Below are 18,255 nucleotides of genomic sequence, written 5' to 3'. Positions count from 1 at the left end.
AATAGATACATGCTGAAATAAATGAACAACCAGATTAGCAAAATAAGCAAAACTTATATAAGCTTTATTATAGAAAACTTTGAGATACAAAAGAAGACCACGGCAAAGTCTATGAGTAACAGAAACCACATCATGAAGTGTCAGCACTCAGGGTACAAGGGGGTGGGGGTAAGGATGGGAAGGTGGTTCACTCGGTGCTTTTCTAGCTTCAGAGAGTCAGTGAGCCCACAGCACAGCCAGAACATCCTGGTATTGGTTATAAACCATTTACAAAGGTGTCTACCTGTGGGAAAGAGAAAACCCAACAGTTAAATTTCACTTTGCCAGCAGCCTATACAATAGTCCATCCACAATGCATAAGTAGTCCATGAGTTTTTTGAGAAGGGAAAACAGGTATGGAGAGGAAATGTGACCTGCCTAGGGTCATATGGTATCAAGTGGCAGAGCTGGCAATAGAATCCAGAAGTCTCCATTCCCTAGTTCTAGAATACCTTAGGGGAGTAAGTTAGTTGGGAAGCACATATTATAAGTTAACTTTTTAACAATTATTGGCCCCCAATACTTTAGAAAATTGGGATTATATTTGCAACTTTTACAAGGCTCCACAGGCTTTGGAGTGTGAAATGTAGTCTGAGGCATTATATTTAGGTTTGAAGCAAAGATAAAAGTGCAATAAAGGAGCGCCATTAGAAAGCAGGAGCTCAGGCCCTCCCCACCTTTCTCATGAGTTCTTCTTGTTTGGTTACTTCTTTAGAAAAATCATCGTTGACATCCAACACCAGCACTGGAATGTTCAGCAGGGCCTCAGAGTGGAGCCTGTAAGGAGCACGACCATTTAGGGAACAGAAAAAAGAAGCTGGGCCAAGCTTCACATGCGCTCACCACATCTTCATAATCCAGAGAACACATCTACAGTCACATGGCTTCCCAATGAAATGGTGTGTACACAGCAATTAAAAAATAATTTATGCCAGGCTGGGTGAAAAGGTTGAAGGAATTAAGTAAAAAAAGGAAAAAACCTCACAGACATAGAAAATTGTACAGTGACTACCACAGGGAAAGGGAAGCATGAACGGTGATGAAAGGAGATTTGACTTAGGGTGGTGGGCACACAACACAATTACAGGTGTGCACACCTACAGGTGTGTCCTGTAGAATTGTACACCTGAAGCCTGTATAATTTTGTTAACTAGTGTCCTCCCAATAAACTCAATAAAAAATAAACAAATAAATTCATATGTTTTAAATTGTGACTAGGAATCAACAAAATTCTATCACCAGAAGAAATATCAGTCATTAAAAAAAAAAAGGAATTCAATAAAGTTAGCTGGAAAGACTAAGGCTAAAATTTCTCTTTAGTCTTAAGACTAACCCTGAAGGTGAGAGCCGCAAACATTTAAGCAGAGGGCATACCATGCCTAGAGAGGAAAGGCCAAAACTAGCAGTGTCAACTTAATTTCTCTGAAATTTTTCAGCCGTTCACCCTGAGCCTATTATATAATCATCATCAATCACCATGTTCAGCCCAGTGGAATGTCATAAAACAGAAATCTGGGGAAATACAATCTAACAAAGTCTCTTGGCATATACAGATTATACCCAGTGTTAAACTTCTGAGCTGGAAAGTGCTTGACATTTCCAACCATTTCCAGTACACTCTGAATCTTCTTATGGGGCTGCGTGTCAAACTCCCTGGGTTTTACTGGCTGGCTGTAGAGAGGCGGCAGGCCGCTGTTCTCTCTGCTGCTTACTTGGTGGTCTTGTGAACAAGCCAGGCTTCGTGTTGATCATGAAGCTGCTCGAGATACGCCAGCTCAATTCCTATCTCTTCCTTCCTGTCTCTCTGGTGTAGCCTCTTCAGACAAACCTGAAAGACAATCCCCAGGCCCTGCTGAGCTCATTCTTGGCTGTTACAATGCAGTCTTGGGGGGCCTCTCAGACCCACTCATAATGTCTACCCTGGATGCTATATGCCCTGACTTTCCCTCTGTAGTCTTGTTTTCTTATTCAATCACAGGTTAAGGGCAAACATCATCCACCCAGGAATCTGGAATTACCCTGCTTTCTCCAGGAAGTCACTGAATGCTCCTTCATATCTCTCCTTGCTTCTCTCTTACCTCTGGCCTGGTCGGGTCCTTATCAACTCTCACCTGAACTACAGCTAGAGCATTTTGGCTCTCTGCCTCCTGGAGATGGTGAAGGGTATGGAAAGGGTCCAGGCTTTAAGGTCAGAAAGTCCAGGATTAAATTCCTGTCTCCACCACGCACCAGTGGTGCAATCTCTGTGGGCTTCCCTTTCCTCATCCTCTACTCACCCACGGGTCACTGTGAGGATTCAGCAGGTAAGGCACGTCAAGTTCCCCTAAAATCTGTTCTTTCCTCTTGGTCTGTCCACTCAGTCCACCCTTCCATAGCACTCCAATATAATGGCCTCACTCTCCTTGCCTAAAACACTTCCAGGCTCCTTACTGCCTACAGCCACCGCCCCCGGGTTCAAGGAAGTATGAGTACCATCACATTTACGAAAGTGTATTTGCAAACACCTCTTTCAGATCACAGCAAACGCTCTCTGCAGGAAAATGCAAAATCTGCCTTGGTCAAAGATAAAGAAGAAAAACAGTGAAGTTTGGGACTAAGTCTCCTTCCTTCCCTACTTCCAGAGTGTGCATAATTCCCTTCTGATTTCACATGGTAGACAAGTTTGAAGCACAATGGCTCAGAGAATGTCACTTTCTTCTTTACCTGTCACAAGGCCATTCCCAGAGTCTGGCCGCCCCTCCCACATCCCCACTCTCAATTTCCTTAGCCCCTCTCCTGGACTCACTGCTTTAGCCAGATTTGACAGCCTGCCTTCAGGGCAGACCAAGCTCTTTCACATCTCCAAACTCTTGCTCCAAATGTTTGCTTTGTCTCAGTTGTCTTCCTTTCTCTCTCTGCATAGCAAACATTTCATTATTCAACGTCACCTGTCCTGGAAGAATAGGTGGATTAACCCACTGATTTTAGGACTTCTCTCTTCCAAACACTGAAAAAACCTTTATTCCCAAATGTAAACTTAATCCCCAAATATAGTGCACAAAATTCCTAAAGCACAGAGTCTTTGCTATTTCCCTCTTGTTCTGTCATTCTTCTAAGGAGACAAAATCATGTACAAAGATTTCACTTATGATCGTATGCCAACTTTTCAAATTAACAGACAGATGTTAATAGTTTTAGAACTTATCCCTTCTGGTCTCTCCCTCTTCCCTCAATCAATAATTGTCCAAAACTCAGATGAAGTCCTTGTCCTAGGAAGGCCCTGGGCACACACAGACTTCCAGGGGCACTTTGGCTGCATCAGATGACAGAGGAGGTCTGCACGAGGTGCTCCAAGAGGGGACCCAGGAGGCAGGCCAGAGCCCACCCTGCTGAGGGCTGAGCCCTGGCCTGGCAGAGCAGTAGGTCATTAAGTATTTGTTGCACATATTCATTTAATGTTTTAATATCTGATTTAGTCTCTCTATCCATTTTCCTTTTAAAATGTGTATTTTCCTATTTTCTCCTACTTTAAAAAAATCTTTTTCATTTCTACTTTTCTTTACTCTGAACCTGCCTCTTTTTCTTGCCTTCTGCCCCTACCTACATCCCCTTCCTACTGTTGATGGCTTCAAGGCATTTCCCCATATTCCCTTCCCTCCGCAGTCACACAGCTTTCCACTCCTGCCTTTCAGCTGCCCAGGTCTCCACCCCACTGACAACCAACCAATATTATTAACTTTTTGTATACCTTCAAATTATTTTTACACACATACACACCCATCTTTTTTTTTTTTTAAAGCATACCCATACATATAAAAGGTATCCTACTATACATTCTGTTCTTATGTTTGTTCACTTAGCAATGCACCTTGGAGATTGTTACATGTCAGTAAAATACTTTCTTATTCTTTTTCAGGACTTCAGAATTTCCAGTGCATGGATGGGACACAATGTATTCAGCTGGTCCCTACTGATGACCACTTGGGTTGTTTCCATTAATTTGCTCTCACAAACAATGCTGCCTTGCACATGAGACATTTTGCCCATGTGGGAACGTATTTATGGAGTAAATTCCAAGGAGCATAATTAATAGGTCAAAAGGTATGTGTGCTTGTTAGTACATATTGCCAAACTGCTCCTTAGAGGCCAACCAATTTCCATTCCTGCCAGCAAGGTAAGCCTCAGGGTTTCTAAACATAGAAAAGCTACCTGATTTCCTCTCTGAGAGAAAAGTATTATCAGAATTTATAAAAATGTCTATTTTTAAAAATGTGACTTCCTGTTTTCAATTATACCAAGGGCAGAGCAATTCTTTTAATCAAAGCTATATTTATTCATTCATTGCTGGCAGGCAAGCATTGATGCTAAGGTCTTTCCTATTAAAAAGGCTAATATTTCCATTTTTACTACTAATTTGCTTAACAGAGCAAACTTCTTCCCTGTAGAAGTTTCAGCATGGGGCATAATTCTTGCTTTACTGGTATGGTTACAAAAATTCTTTTTAAAAGAAGCCTGTGCACACAGTACTTTAGTCTGGTCCCTCCCCCTCAATGGGAGGACACACCTGAATGTAAACAGGAAAGGCAGTGTATATGCAAATGCCAAGGGAGGGACCCTTCTGCCCATCTGCCCCGCTCACACACACCCCCTCATAAAAAGCTGCTGCTCAGACTGCTTGGATGAGACAGCAACTGGATGGTGACTGCTGGTGGGCCTGGCCCCTGTGCTTCCCAAACCCAGGTGCCGTTTGTTCCCAGGCATTTCTGCACGCAGTCTCTGTGCTGCAAACAGCCGGGCAGTGCCTGGCTCTTGGAGGCACACTGGCCGGCTGCACTCTCTTCCTGTCCACAGGTTTGGGTAGGGACACTGAGGCCCAGACACTTCTCTTCTAATGTTTGTTACTGTTGACTTGCTTGCTTTTTAGAATTTTGAGGAGAGAAGATGGAAAGGAGCAGAAGGTCCTACTTAGTTTAGGTCCATCTCACATGCTCTGAATCAGTATTTACCAGGGCTCTGCACTGGAGTACTGGTCACATGCATGGCTTTTTACACAGATGTTTCAACCTCTGTCCTGCTCTTCTCTTGGATATAGTTACCTCTCAGTCTCACAGAAGGTCAGGCTCACTTCATGGAAAGGATACCAGGATTCCTGGGTCCCAGGCTCTAATGCCTTCAAACCAGCACCAAAATCTCCATCCACTCTCAAAAAAATTAAACTATTTTTCTTTTTCTATCATTGGGTTGCAATAATCCCTCAACTTCCCTCAGCTGAAATGCTTCAGTTAGTTTCTCCAAAAAGATACGTCAGCCACACCAGCATCATAACAGTACTCACCACCACCATCATTTTCATTGCTCCCTCATCTCGAAGCCATCTGAATGCACAAAGAAGTGAGCAAGCCTTTCCTGCTTTCCTTGCTGGGTCCACTTCAATCTCAGCTCCCCAGAAACGAAGCCTCTGCAGCTAGCCAAACGCCCTATTCCGCTCTCAGGAACCAGTCCACCGACTTCCTTGTCACCACCAGTACTGTCTTCATGGTACCGAGTTGATTATGATGAAGTTGTTCCTCTCGAAAAGGTCAGGTCAGCACTCCCAGTTCTTCCAATGCTCAGCCCTCCAACCCACTGCACCTTGCGGCCAGCCACCTTAGGACTCCTAACAGAAACCTGGCACCTCTTCAAACTCCAACTACAATCTTCAGTCAGGCCCAGCCCCACTGTCGCTCACTCCTCCTCTGCCCGGGCCACGAGCCCTTCTGGGACCAGGACTTTCCTCTCACCCTGAACCCCACACTCAGCGACTTTAAGTCATCCTCTCTGGCAGGGGTCCTCTTTCCCCTAATCACTGACACCAATCCCTGCCTCCCACCCCAGTGTATCACCTTCCTAATATGCCTCTTCCATTAATGCTCCCAGGCAACGAAGACTACTGGACAAGGTCATACAGATGTGACCCAGCTAGTCAACTTGCAATGAATACATCTCATTTCAGCTTGCTTCTTTTCACTAAAGGTTCTCAGTCCTGTGGCCTCACTGAATCTCTAGTTCAGTTTTACTTTAAACCTTAGATCCTATTTATTTCTATTGAATCCTTTTCTTATTTCCTTCTATGACCTAGTTTCTGCCTCACAATCTCCAGAAACTCCTGATACAAAGACCCCAATAGCTGGTCCCAGTCACACTCCTGGACTCTCTCCTGGCTGACACCTTCCTGGGGTGAGGCCCTTCTTTCTGGTCCTCACCTCCCTGGCTCCTGCCAGCCTATGTGACAGAACTCTCCCACCTGTGTGGGCACAGGTCTTTGGACACAACTCAGTCTGACCTCAGGCTTCCTCTTGTCTACAAGGCTCAGTTCTCTCTCTAAAAAGCAAGGCCTCTGGTCTGGAGAGAGCTTTCCTTCCTATCCTAAGATCATGTGGTATATCTGGATTTGACTACACATTACCTATATGTCTCAAGACTTAGAGCAATACATCTCTCAAAAAACACCTCCTGCCTTGACTCAGGACCCCACTCCAGAAGAGCCCTTAGACACTTGTAGTCTGAGCCACTGGATTTAATAGGTAAGAACCCTTCCAGGGAAAGGTTTCCAGGGACTGCCCAAGGTCACTGCCAGTCTGCAGAGACCAAGGACCACTACTGGCTCCAGAGACTTTGGTGCTCCTATCAGAATCTGTGCTAGGCTGGCTCCATAGTCCAAGTCAGAGAGTCATGGAAAGCAATTTCTGTAGTCCACGCTGCCTTACCAGTGGCATCCTCAAGGTTCAAAATGAGGCTATAAATCAGGGCAGTACCAGGATGAGATGAGGCAACCTCATCCTCTTGCTCCCCACACACCATTCAGGAAACCACTAAGACAGCCACAGGGGGAGGGAAAAGCTGAGGTAACTGGCTATAGGTTACCTGGTCAGAGGGTCCAACCTGTAAACTCTGGGTGATAGAAAGAACACCCAATTTGCTTTGGTACATCAAGAGGGACCCTTTCTGTGCACATTTTTTTTCACCCTTCTGCTGCAGAAGGCCTGTGGGAAACAGGGTGCTCTACGCTAGGATGGGAGGGTGTTGACCTAGTGTTCTCTGTGGTCCAGACAATACCCATAGTCTAATTTCTCCAACCAGGAAATCAGGGGCTTGGGAAACATCTCCTCTCAAGGTTCATATGGCCCTCAAGTCAGAGGCTTTCGGTTCTGCATTACCTGGGGAGTAGCCTGAAGGTAGATGAAGCCGCATAATTGGAGCCGGCTGGCAAACTCCTGCAGGAGAAAAGAATGCCATTCCTGATAGATATGCCACTCCATAGCATTGATGGAACCATTTTCAAAAAGACTCTTTGCAAAGATATACCTGGTTGGAAATGTAAGTGGGGGGAGGGGTGAGGGGAGGGAGAGAAGAAGAATGGGAAATGGAATGGGCAAAGGAGAGAAAGAAGCAGAAAAATCAATAACCAACTTGTTCCATGGCTATTCAAATCACTTAATCCTTTTAGTGCCTTAACAATTTTGAAGAAATCTGAATTTTTAACCAATATTCCCCTCATGTTCAACATTAAGACAGAAAATAGCAACTGGACTTGAGAAGCCAAAATCGCTGCTCTCCAGCTGGATTAACCTGCTGGGAGAAAGGGGCCCTGGAAGGGCATGTTGTATCATTGGTTGCTAACAATTTTTTCCTGCTGGAAACCAGTCAGACACACAGCAAAGGTGCGTGTACACTCAAACTTTTGAGATGTCTTTATTATAATTGTAGCAAGCCCCTCAACAAAAACCAATCTAGTATAAAGCACCCACCGCATTTTATTTCAAAACAGGGCTTCTGGGTCTCCAGGCTGCTGAGCTATCCTTTGTTTAGCTGAGAAGTACAGAAGGAACTGTATTTCAGCAGCATCACCTACGGAGCAGGAAATAAATGCATTTCGTCCTAACTGCAGGATTATCAAGAATGCAACTTTCCTCCACAGCACACATGAGCTCTTTATTTACTTGCTTCATCTGTTGAGCCTCTAATCTAGACCCAAGAAGGCCAAATCTAAAAACCAACTGGCTTTGCCCCTAGCTTACTTCTACTGCTAAAGGAACATCTGATAAACTGGAAATAAGAGGTAACCAGAACCATGGCTTCAGAAGGGTCAATTCTCTTTCAGACCTCAGACATCTTGATACAAAACACAATTTACATCCTAAATAATGAATTCCAGTTTCTAACGCAACACCCAGCAACTGGGCACTTCTGAGAAAATGAAATTCAAAATCCTTGTGTATGAATGGCTTAGGAAGTATACACCGCACAGTTGTGTGCTGTAAGAGAATGGGTTGCAGAATCACAATCCTGAGCCTGATCCTGGCTCCAAAAATTTACCAGTTGTGTCACCATGGGCACGTCAGTAAACTCGGCCCATTTCTTCATCTGTATAAAGAGAGAACAGTAGAACCTAACTCACAGAGTTGATGTGAGGATTGTACATAATCCAAGTACTTAGAGGAGTGCGTGGCACATAGTATCCAAGGTGTTTTGGTTGTTGTAACTCCTTTGCTAGGCTATGAAGACACCAATCTGAGAGCTCCAGGGTCAACTCTTCCAGGCTGGAAAGGTATAGCGATAGCCTAGCTAAAGGTAAAAAGAAAAGAGGTGACTTCTGTCACTCAATTTCTGAAAAAATGTTTTCAGCTGTGTCATAGTAACATGGAAATTAAGATCTTATGAAGAGAACTTAATGATCTGTTAATAAGCCCTACAAAAAGCTGTTGCTTTCCTCAGCACCTCTTTATTTCTCCCAACTGGTGGTGACTGCCAGGGAGAGTGGGAGCAGAAGGCTGTGGCGCTGAATGCTAAGGGCAGGGCCCCACTGCAGTCCAAATCAAATGCAGGGGCTGCAAGGAGTCCCTGCAAGGACCTAGGTGGCAGGGCCCCTCTCTAAAACCACATGCTATTATTTCTTTAACTCAAACAGGGAAGATTCAGGTTTCTTCCTCTCTGTCGTCCACTCAACCAAACGACCGCGTTCCACCTGTGAACGCATACAACACGCGAGCATGTGTGCAGTCAGAGTTCCCTGTTAGACTGCAGTCGCCGTGAAGGCACAGACTGGGTCTGCTCTGTCTCCTGTCACAGCCCCTGGCCCCGCCTGCCGTCTGAACACGGGTGCCATTCAAGGTATCTGTGCTGAGTGAATACACACATGAACGAATTTTTAAGAGTAGAAAGGTTCTAAATTACCATTGGGATTAGAATGTGTAATTAGTTATCCTTTCTGTCTTAAAAATGCCCCCTCTGAAGAAAACATCTAGGATGTTGTAGCTGCCTACAGTGCAATCAATTCTCATCTCTTCCAAGAAAACAGTAAGATCTTGTAGCTTCTAAACAAAGTAGCATTTTGATTTCTGAGGGGACTCTCACATGCCTACCCTACTAGTGGGTTGGAAATAAAGAGACCAAGGGTGAGTACATTTCCAAATAACCTAGGTGATTCTATGTAACTCATCTTCCTAGTCCAGAAGGCATGGCTTTGGAAAGGGGAGAGGAAAACAGGAAGCAGTATACCCAACAGGTGAAAAAGAAGCAAAATCTAGAGCCCAACCATTGGTAATTCACAAATTTAGCTTTTATAAAGAGGAGGCTCTCTCTTGGAGTACGGAGAAGGAATGCATAGCCCACATGATTTGTTTTCATATCTTGCATGATTTTAGGTAGCATTAAAACAAGTAACATGACATTTACAAATGTACTCTTATTTTTCCTTCCAGGAGGCTTTATGGGAGCACAAAGAAGCAGAACTAGATTGTCTAACTTGGAATTAAATGGGCAACCAACTCAGTGTCTTCAGAAGTGAATGGACAACAAAAATGCAGCATTTTCCATTTTGTTATTTAAGATAGACCATCACGCTTTAAGTTTGCGGGTTCAACCCCCCCGTTGTGGTGTATGCGGGAGACAACCAATCAGTGTTTCTCTCTTGCACACTTTCTCTCTCTCTAAAGTTAGTGAACATATCCTCAGGTGAGGATTAAAAAAATAAGAAGGGTAAATCCGAAATAGAAGCCAATTTCACAGATGTGCTATTTCTTCTTAGAAAGCCTTTCTTGAAGAATAAAAAAAAAGGTGACTGCATCTCGCAGTATCGTTTTAGAAACACAAATTTTTAGTTCCATCTGCTATCTTCTTCAAGGTGATAACCAACCACCGATTCATTTGGTTTCCTAGCACATACACTACTTAAGTGTCTATTCTGTGCCTTTTAGTGTGTGATGATTCTATTAGGCATTTACCAGCTTGCCTCTGTGCCAGAAAAGAATAGGGAAACATAATCAGTGGAGATGTGGGAAAAAGTGCATTTAGTTTATGAAAAATACAATTTTCTTGACATATATGGTAGTCCTGTGTAATCATAAGTTTGAACAAAACTGTATGGTGTTGTCTTAAAAAAGGAGACAGTTTTTAAAAGTACAATGTTCAATGACCACAGTGGTGCAGGGTCTGAGCAAGAAGAGAAAACCAACAGCCCCAAGCACAGGGCTTCTGACTGGTGGCGGGTTCAGGGTCTTACCTGTCACTGTACACAGACCTCTCAAAGATCTGTACCGCTTTCTCGGCCTGTAAGAGCTTCTCAGGGAAGGGCTCCAGCCCTACTTTCAGGCGGGTCATAAAAGAAAATGTCTGGAATGTGTACGACCATCGTGCTGGCTCCCGATACATCAAATCCAGCAAGTTCCCCAGATTTGGGGTAGTGCAGGCCTAGAGGGGAATTACAAAAGAAGAGAATTGCCTAGAAGGCATATTTACTTCATTGTGTTTACCTTTTCCCCACCCCCCTGCAGGTTTAATAATCAAGGAGAGGAGCAATTACAAACATTTTCTTTAGTCACTGCTACATAGTCAAGGAACAGATTTTCTACTTTATTAGACAAGAACCTGATACAGGAAGATGATATGTCATCTTCAACGTACCACAGAAGAGCAGAGGAAGGGCCCCACATGGAATTAGAATATTACTTACTATTAATGGATTTGTGGAAACTGTCTGAGGGGGAGTTAACAATCAACAATCACCTAAAACTACTTGGAAACAATTTTTTCCATTCTAACACTATGTTGCCTTCCTTTTGGGCTTCCATATGTGGCTATTTCTTCACAAAACTTCAACCAAGGCAAGAAAGCAACTGTTTATTTGAAAATCTGACCAACCAAATAAAATCCTTTCTCTCTCAAAGAAGGGCTACAGTTTTTTAACAAACAAAACCCTTCTCCATGCTACAGACTTCATGAAAGGGATCTGGTCACCCACTCACTCAGCACGTGCAGGTGGGAGCATGTGTGGGACACAAAGGAGCCCTGGATCCTTTCTTGGGCTCCACCGCTGACTCAGCACAAAGGTGAGTTTTGTGGAAAGTACTCTGGATCTGCACTCATGTAGTCACCATTAACTGGAGGCCTATGTGAATGAGGCACTACATGAGCTAGGTGCTACAAGGGGTACTAGAAAACAAAACTAAGATTTATTTCAATGTTCACTATGCTATGTTATCTCATTTAATCTTTTATGAGCTTCACGAGGTAGGTAAGATTGTTATGTTCATTTTCTTGAGGAGAAAATCCACTCAGAAAGGTTAAGTAACTTTCTTGCCCAAGGTCTCATGGTGAGTAGATACTAAATGGGTACACAACCCTGGCTTCCTCTGACTTCTTCATTCTACTATTTTTCTCTATAAAGGTGAGCAAGACAGGTTCCAAAACTCAAGGAGCTCACAATGCAAAAGGAAAGGGGGTGAGGCAAGGATATAAAGAGCCAGGATATAAGGAAGAACGTGTGATAAAGAGTTGATCATTTATGATGGAAGGAATCTGAGGAAGTTTCTGGAAAAAAAGTGGCATTAAGCTATGTGGAATGATATGTGAAAAAGTTTTTAAAAATACCTTATTTATTTATTTTCATAGAGAGAGGAAGGAAAGGAGAAAGACAGGGAGAGAAACATCCATGTGTAGTTGCCCCTTGCTCGCCCCCACTGGGCACCTGGCCGGTAATCCAGGCATGTGCCCTGATTGGGAATTGAACTGGTGACCCTTTGGTACATAGGCTGGCACTCAGTACACTGAGCCACACCAGCCAGGGTTGATATGTAAAATTTTCAGATGGAAATTTCAGGTAGGGACAAAGATACAGGAGGGAAACAAGGTTAGATAACAAGTAATGCAGTTTGGCTAAACACCACCATTACATTCCAAAGAAGGGTCCCGCCCTTTGGAAGGCCTCAACAGGAGCAATACAGATGGAGCAGAGTGGGTCACAAAATGATTTCCCTCTTTCCGATTCCACAAACCACAGACACACACCAGTCCCATAAATGGTCCCCGGCTAGGAGCTGGAGGCAGAAGCGCGGTGGGGGGGGTGGGGGGGGGGGGTGCAAATCTGAATCACCTGGAGTCTCTGATGTCACTAGACTGCTGTGTGGCACAGTTCTGACACTGCATGCCAGCCCACTGAATGACTGGGGCTCTGCGCTGACAGATGTACTAGGATGACTGGGTGGATGCTATTCCACCATCAGGCTCTGGGCTACCAAAAAAAGACTGTTCCAGAACAAAAAAACTGCACAGGGGTCTACACAATTTCTGAAAGAAACATCTCAGCTATAGAACAAATGCAAACATCACTTCCAACATATAAACAAATAGAGGAATAATCATTGGACATAAAAATATTCAGCAATTCAAAAGGATAGGACCAATCTGCGTGCTCAAAACAAGCAGCCTCTTAGGAGACAGCTGTTGCCAGGAACAGGAAAAAAAGCAGAAGAATCTCATTGAGATTCAAAAGAATGCCACATTGATAAAAGCAGGCAGTCATAAAAAAGGAGCAATATGAAAAGAACATTCTTAGAGGAGAAAAAATAGATTTGCTAAAACAAAACACACAATGAAGACAGTAACTAGACTGTACATTGCAGTGAACCTAATGACTGAATATCATACAGAGAATCAGCTTAAGAAATTCTCCCTAGCCCTGGCTGGTGTGGCTCAGTGGATTGAGTGCCCCCCTGCAAAGGGTCACCAGTTCGATTCCGAGGATTCCTAGTCCAGCCACATGCTTGGGTTGCAGGCCAGGTCCTCATTGGGGGGGGTGTGAGAGGCAACCACACAATGATGTTTCTCTCCCTCTCTTTCTCCCTCCCTTCCCCTCCCTAAAAATAAATAAAATCGTAAAAAAGTATATCAGAATTTTTTTAAGAAGAAATTCTCCCTAAACTAAGAGGGAAAAAAAAGGAAAAAATTATGAAAGAAATGAAAAGACATGCAAGTCAGAAGATCTGGTATGTACTGTAATATAGTGATAGGGTTGGTGTTTCTTTTACTTTCTTTACTGACTGGTGTGGCTCAGTGGGTTGGGTGCTGTCCCATGAACTGAAAGGTCGCTGGTTCGATTTCCAGTCAGGGCACAAGCCTTGGTTGTGGGTTTGATCCCAGGCTGGGGTGCAATGGCAACTGACCTGATTCTATCTCACAGCGATGTTTCTCTCTCTCTTTCTAAAATCTATTCTCAGTTGAGGATTAAAAACAAACAAACAAACAAACAAAACACAGTAAATTTGCTATATGAATGAAGGGGAGGAAAATGAAAGAAAACTTCAAATACAGCAAAAAGAAAAAGATGGAGATGGAAGCACAAAATAAGGTGGCAGGAATAAATAAACATAATCATAATAAAAGAGAAAAACTCCCAGGAAAGGCAAACTCTAAGACTGAATAAAAACTAAAACTCCTGTTCACAAAAGAAACACCTAAAATTAAAAAATCCTAAAACAAGATGACAAATTGGTTGAAGACAAAGGGACAGAAAAATCCACTAAGTATTGGGTTGTCCAAAAAGTTAGTTTAGTTTTTTCCATACAATAGCTCTACTGGCACTTAGTGTGTCTTTAACTTCACTTGAAACAGTTCTGTTAGATTCTAGTGTAATAGCTGTCATATCGGTGTGTGTTTTTTAAATGTTTTTTATTTTATTTAAAATTTTTTTGTTGTTTAATTACAGCTGTCCCCGTTTTTCCCCCATTACTCTCTCCTGCCCCACCCACCACCCCACCTCCTACATTCAATACTCCCTCCACCCTGTTGTTTTTGTCCATGGGTCCTTTATACTGGCTCCTTGACGTCACTCTTCCCCCTCAGTGTGCATTTTTTAAAAAGATTTTATTTATTTATTTTTACAGAGAGAGGAAGGGAGGAAAAGAGAGAGAGAGAAACATCAATGTGTGGTTGCCTCTCATGCACCCCCCACTAAGGACTTGGCTGCAACCCAGGCATGTGCCCTGACTAGGAAGCAAATTGGCGACCCTTTGGTTTTGAAGGCCGGCACTCAATCCACTGAGCCACACCAGCCAGGACCTCACTGTGCATTTTTAAAAACTGTAACAAAATTGATGAATTTTCGTATAATCGTTTTAATATTGAAGATGGAAGAACATGCGCAACATTTTTGGCGATTTATGCTTTATTATTTCAAGAAAGGTAAAAAATGCAACTGAAATGCAACAAAAGACTAAAAGAATTGTGCAGTGTATGGAGAAGGTGCTGTGATTGACAGAACGTGTCAAAAGTGATTTTCGAAGTTTCTTGTACTACTGCCGTTTTGGTTAAATAATTCTTTGCTGTTGGGGTGTCTTATGCATTGGAAGATGTCTAGCAGCACTCCTGGCTTCTACCCACTAGAAGCCAACAGTGGGAGATAGCTAACATACTCAAAATGTCCAAATCAATAAAGTTATTGGTGAAAATGAAAAAATGTGTCATTTATCTTACGGAAAAAATTAAATGGACTTTTGGCCAACCCAATAGATGCGAATAAAAAGAAGGCAGATGTGGCAAAACTGTATTTAAAAAAAGGCATTAACTGCTAGGAGAGTTTTTTTAAATACTAATAAACCAACAGACTCCACAAATAAGTTATGAACCTTTTTATATGGAGTATTAAAGCATTGAAATATTATCAATATAGAGCAAAGACAATTAAAAATATAAGGAAAAATAAAACACAATAAAAACACAAAATTTTAACACATTTCTCTCAGATTTTAAAATAAAAAGTAGACCCCAGAAATGAGAACTTGGAGAATAAAATTCTAAATCATCTTTTTGCACTTATCTCAAACTGGGATATATCTTACAATGTTCACTAAATTAAACTTAACACACATATTTTAATTATTCCATTGAAGGGTTATTAAATTCATTATGTCTTATGATAAATGGCATCTTAGAATTTATAAAATATCTCATATCAAACTCCATACCTTACAAGTAATATATATTCTACATAACACATGGCACATTTACCAAAATTGATCATATGAAAAACTGATCATACATAAGCCATGAAGAAAGTCTTAGTAAGTTATCTCAGTTAGAAACTATATAAGCCACATTGTCTAACCATAACAAAATTAGAACGGCAAAGTAATACTCACACAAAATCTACTCAGAGAATGTAAAATATTTTAAACATAATTCTTGGGCAAAGAATACATTAAAACTAAAATTATAAACTCTTTGGAAATTTCAGTTAAAATCTTGGATGTCAAAACCTAGAAGATACGAACAAAGCTTATCCCATGAAAAAAATTTCCAGTTGCAATTGATTTTATTATTAAGGCAGAAAAAAGGGAAAAGTACACAAATTAATCACTCAAGCCTAAGATCTTTAAAAATGCAAAGAAATTCTGGGAAAGAAATGAATAAAGGCAGAAATAATGCAAGCCCCCATAGAATTAAAAATAAAATCCATTAATTAGTTCCCTTTTAAAAATGTCGAATAGACAATCTATCAAATCTATCCCTCCTCAAAATATTCAAATAAGCAGCATGAGACAAAAATAACTCTGGCAGAGTTTAAAGTATTAAAGAAAACCTACTAATTTTACTTGATTAAGTGTGAAAATTTCAATACAAGGTGAGTTTTCTAAGAAAGCAAAATTGACTCAAGAAGATTTAAAAGAAAAAGCCATGAATTGAGAAATAAACCGTTGTCCAATAACTATTTCCTCCAAACAACACTGACCTCATGGCATTTAAAAAATGATTTCTGGCATACCTTCAAGGACTAGATAATTCCTATGCTAAAAATGACACAAAACTTCTCAACTATTTTCATGACCCTGATGGTAAAACCTGTCAAAAACTATACACACGAATAGTAATACCAATTAAACTTACAAATATATATGCAAAATTCCTAACAACATATTAGTAAATTAATGGAACAGTATACTAAGGCCAAAAGAGTTCATTCTAGAAATGTGAAAATGGCACCATTATCAAATCTATGACTGAGAGAGTTAAGAAAAACCCCATGGTTATCTTGCTAGATGCTAAAAAGGCTTATGATGAAAATTCAACATCTGATTCTGATAAAAAAAGTTAATATTCTAGTGATAGAAAAATCCTCCTCCATGTGGTCTATTGAAATGAGTAACAATCCTAGAATGTAACATTGATACAGTATAGGTAGTTGGACTAAAGATAGAACAAAATAAGGGTGACTACCATAGCTGCTATTATTTAACACTGTTCTGGAGCTTCTACTCAATGAAGGAAAACAAGAAAATAGAAATGAGACGGCTTTGGAAAACTTTTGCAAACGATTAGAAATTATAGAAGAGGTAAGCAAATAGAGCAAAAAAAAAAAGTGACATGAGAATTGTTACACAAATACAATTGACTGCTTTCCTTTAACATAACAATAATCCTGTTCCATTAGTCTGTATGATTTTCTGCCAATACCATGCTGTTTTGATTATTGTTTCTCTGTAGTATAATTTGAAGGCAAGTAGTATGAAGCCTCTAGCTTTGTTTTTTCTGAGGATTACTTTGGCAACTTGGGATCTTTTGTGATTCCATATAAACCTGATGCTTTAAAATTTTTTTTAAAAATAAATGTCATTGGGATTTTGATGGGGATTGCATTAAGTCTGTACATTGCTTTGGGTAACATGGGCATTTTAACTATGTTGATTATTCCAATCCATGAACATGGAGTATCTTTCCATTTCATTGTGTCTTTTTCAATCTCTTTTAATAAAAGTGATTTACAGTTTTCATTATATGGGTCCTTCACATCCTTTGTTTATTCCTAGGTATTTTATTCCTTTTGTTGCAATTGCACAAGGAATTGTGTTTTTCATTTCTCTTTCTGAAATTTCATTGTTAGTAAATAGGAATGCAGCAGAAACAAAACCACATGTATGGGGCAGATAATTTTTGACAAAGAAGCCAAAAACACACAGTGGAGAAAATAAAGCCTCTTCAATAAATGGTGCTGGGAAAATTGGAAAGCCACATGCAAAAGAATAAAACTAGATAGACTACAGCTTGTATCCATGTACAAAAACTTATTCAAAATGGACCCAGGACCTAAATATAAAATGTGAAACAATAAATTACATAGAAGACATAGGTACTAAACTTATGAACCTTGATCCTAAGAGAGGATTTTATGAACCTGACTGCAAAAGCAAGGGAAGTAAAGGCAAAAATAAATGAATGGGACTGTATCAAACTAAAAATCTTTACACAGCAAAAGAAACCCATAACAAAACAAAAAAGTAACCAACCAAATGGGGGAAGATATTTGCAAGCAATAGCTCTCACAAGAGGTTAATATCCTAAATACATAAAGAACTCATACCACTCCAAACCAAGCAAACAATCTAATTAAAAAATGGGCAGAGGATCTAAACAGACACTTTTCCCAAGAAGACATACAAATGACCAACAGGTATGTGAAAAGACGCTGAATTTCACTAGCTATTAGGGAAATGCAAATAAAAACTACAATGAGATACCACCTCATACTTGTCAGAATGACTGTTATCAACAGGACAGGTAATGACAAGTGTTGGAGAGGTTGTGGGAGAAAAAGGAGCCCTCATTCACTATGGAAAACACTATTGTGTCCCTGAAAAAACTAATAATAGAGTTATATAACCTGGCAACCCCTCTTCTGGGCACCTACTAGAAAAACTCAAAAACATTTATTCTAAAAGATATATGCACCCCTATGTTCACTGCAGCATCATTCACAGTGGTCAAGACATGGAGAGTGTTCTTCAGTAGAGGACTGGATAAAAGTCCTTCAGTAGAGGACTTTCAGTAGAAGACTGGATAGAGATGTGGTACGTATATACTATGGAATACTACTCAGCCATAAGAAAAGATGAAATACTGCTATTTGCAACATGGATGGAACTTGAGAAT

The 18,255-nt window shown here is 41.1% G+C and overlaps 1 protein-coding gene across 2 annotated transcripts in view; it reads right to left on the bottom strand.

Moving 5' to 3' along the window:
- Positions 1-34: 34 nt before the first annotated feature.
- The window catches only part of DGUOK (deoxyguanosine kinase), a 34,456-nt gene continuing 16,235 nt past the window's right edge, over positions 35-18,255 (bottom strand). For both annotated transcript variants that reach the window (XM_028517452.2, XM_028517453.2), the window contains 5 exons: positions 10,559-10,746; positions 7,215-7,362; positions 1,752-1,867; positions 717-816; positions 35-283 (listed from right to left, as the gene is read on the bottom strand). In XM_028517452.2, coding sequence (XP_028373253.1) covers positions 257-283; positions 717-816; positions 1,752-1,867; positions 7,215-7,362; positions 10,559-10,746 — 579 coding nt within the window. In that variant the 3' untranslated portion in view covers positions 35-256. The remainder of the gene's footprint in view (positions 284-716; positions 817-1,751; positions 1,868-7,214; positions 7,363-10,558; positions 10,747-18,255) is intronic.

The sequence above is a fragment of the Phyllostomus discolor genome, chromosome 6 (assembly GCF_004126475.2).
Source record: "Phyllostomus discolor isolate MPI-MPIP mPhyDis1 chromosome 6, mPhyDis1.pri.v3, whole genome shotgun sequence".
In the NCBI taxonomy this organism is placed as follows: Eukaryota; Metazoa; Chordata; class Mammalia; order Chiroptera; family Phyllostomidae; genus Phyllostomus; species Phyllostomus discolor.
The sequence above is the reverse complement of the archived record's forward strand: the minus strand, read 5'-3'. Positions and strand labels throughout refer to the sequence as shown.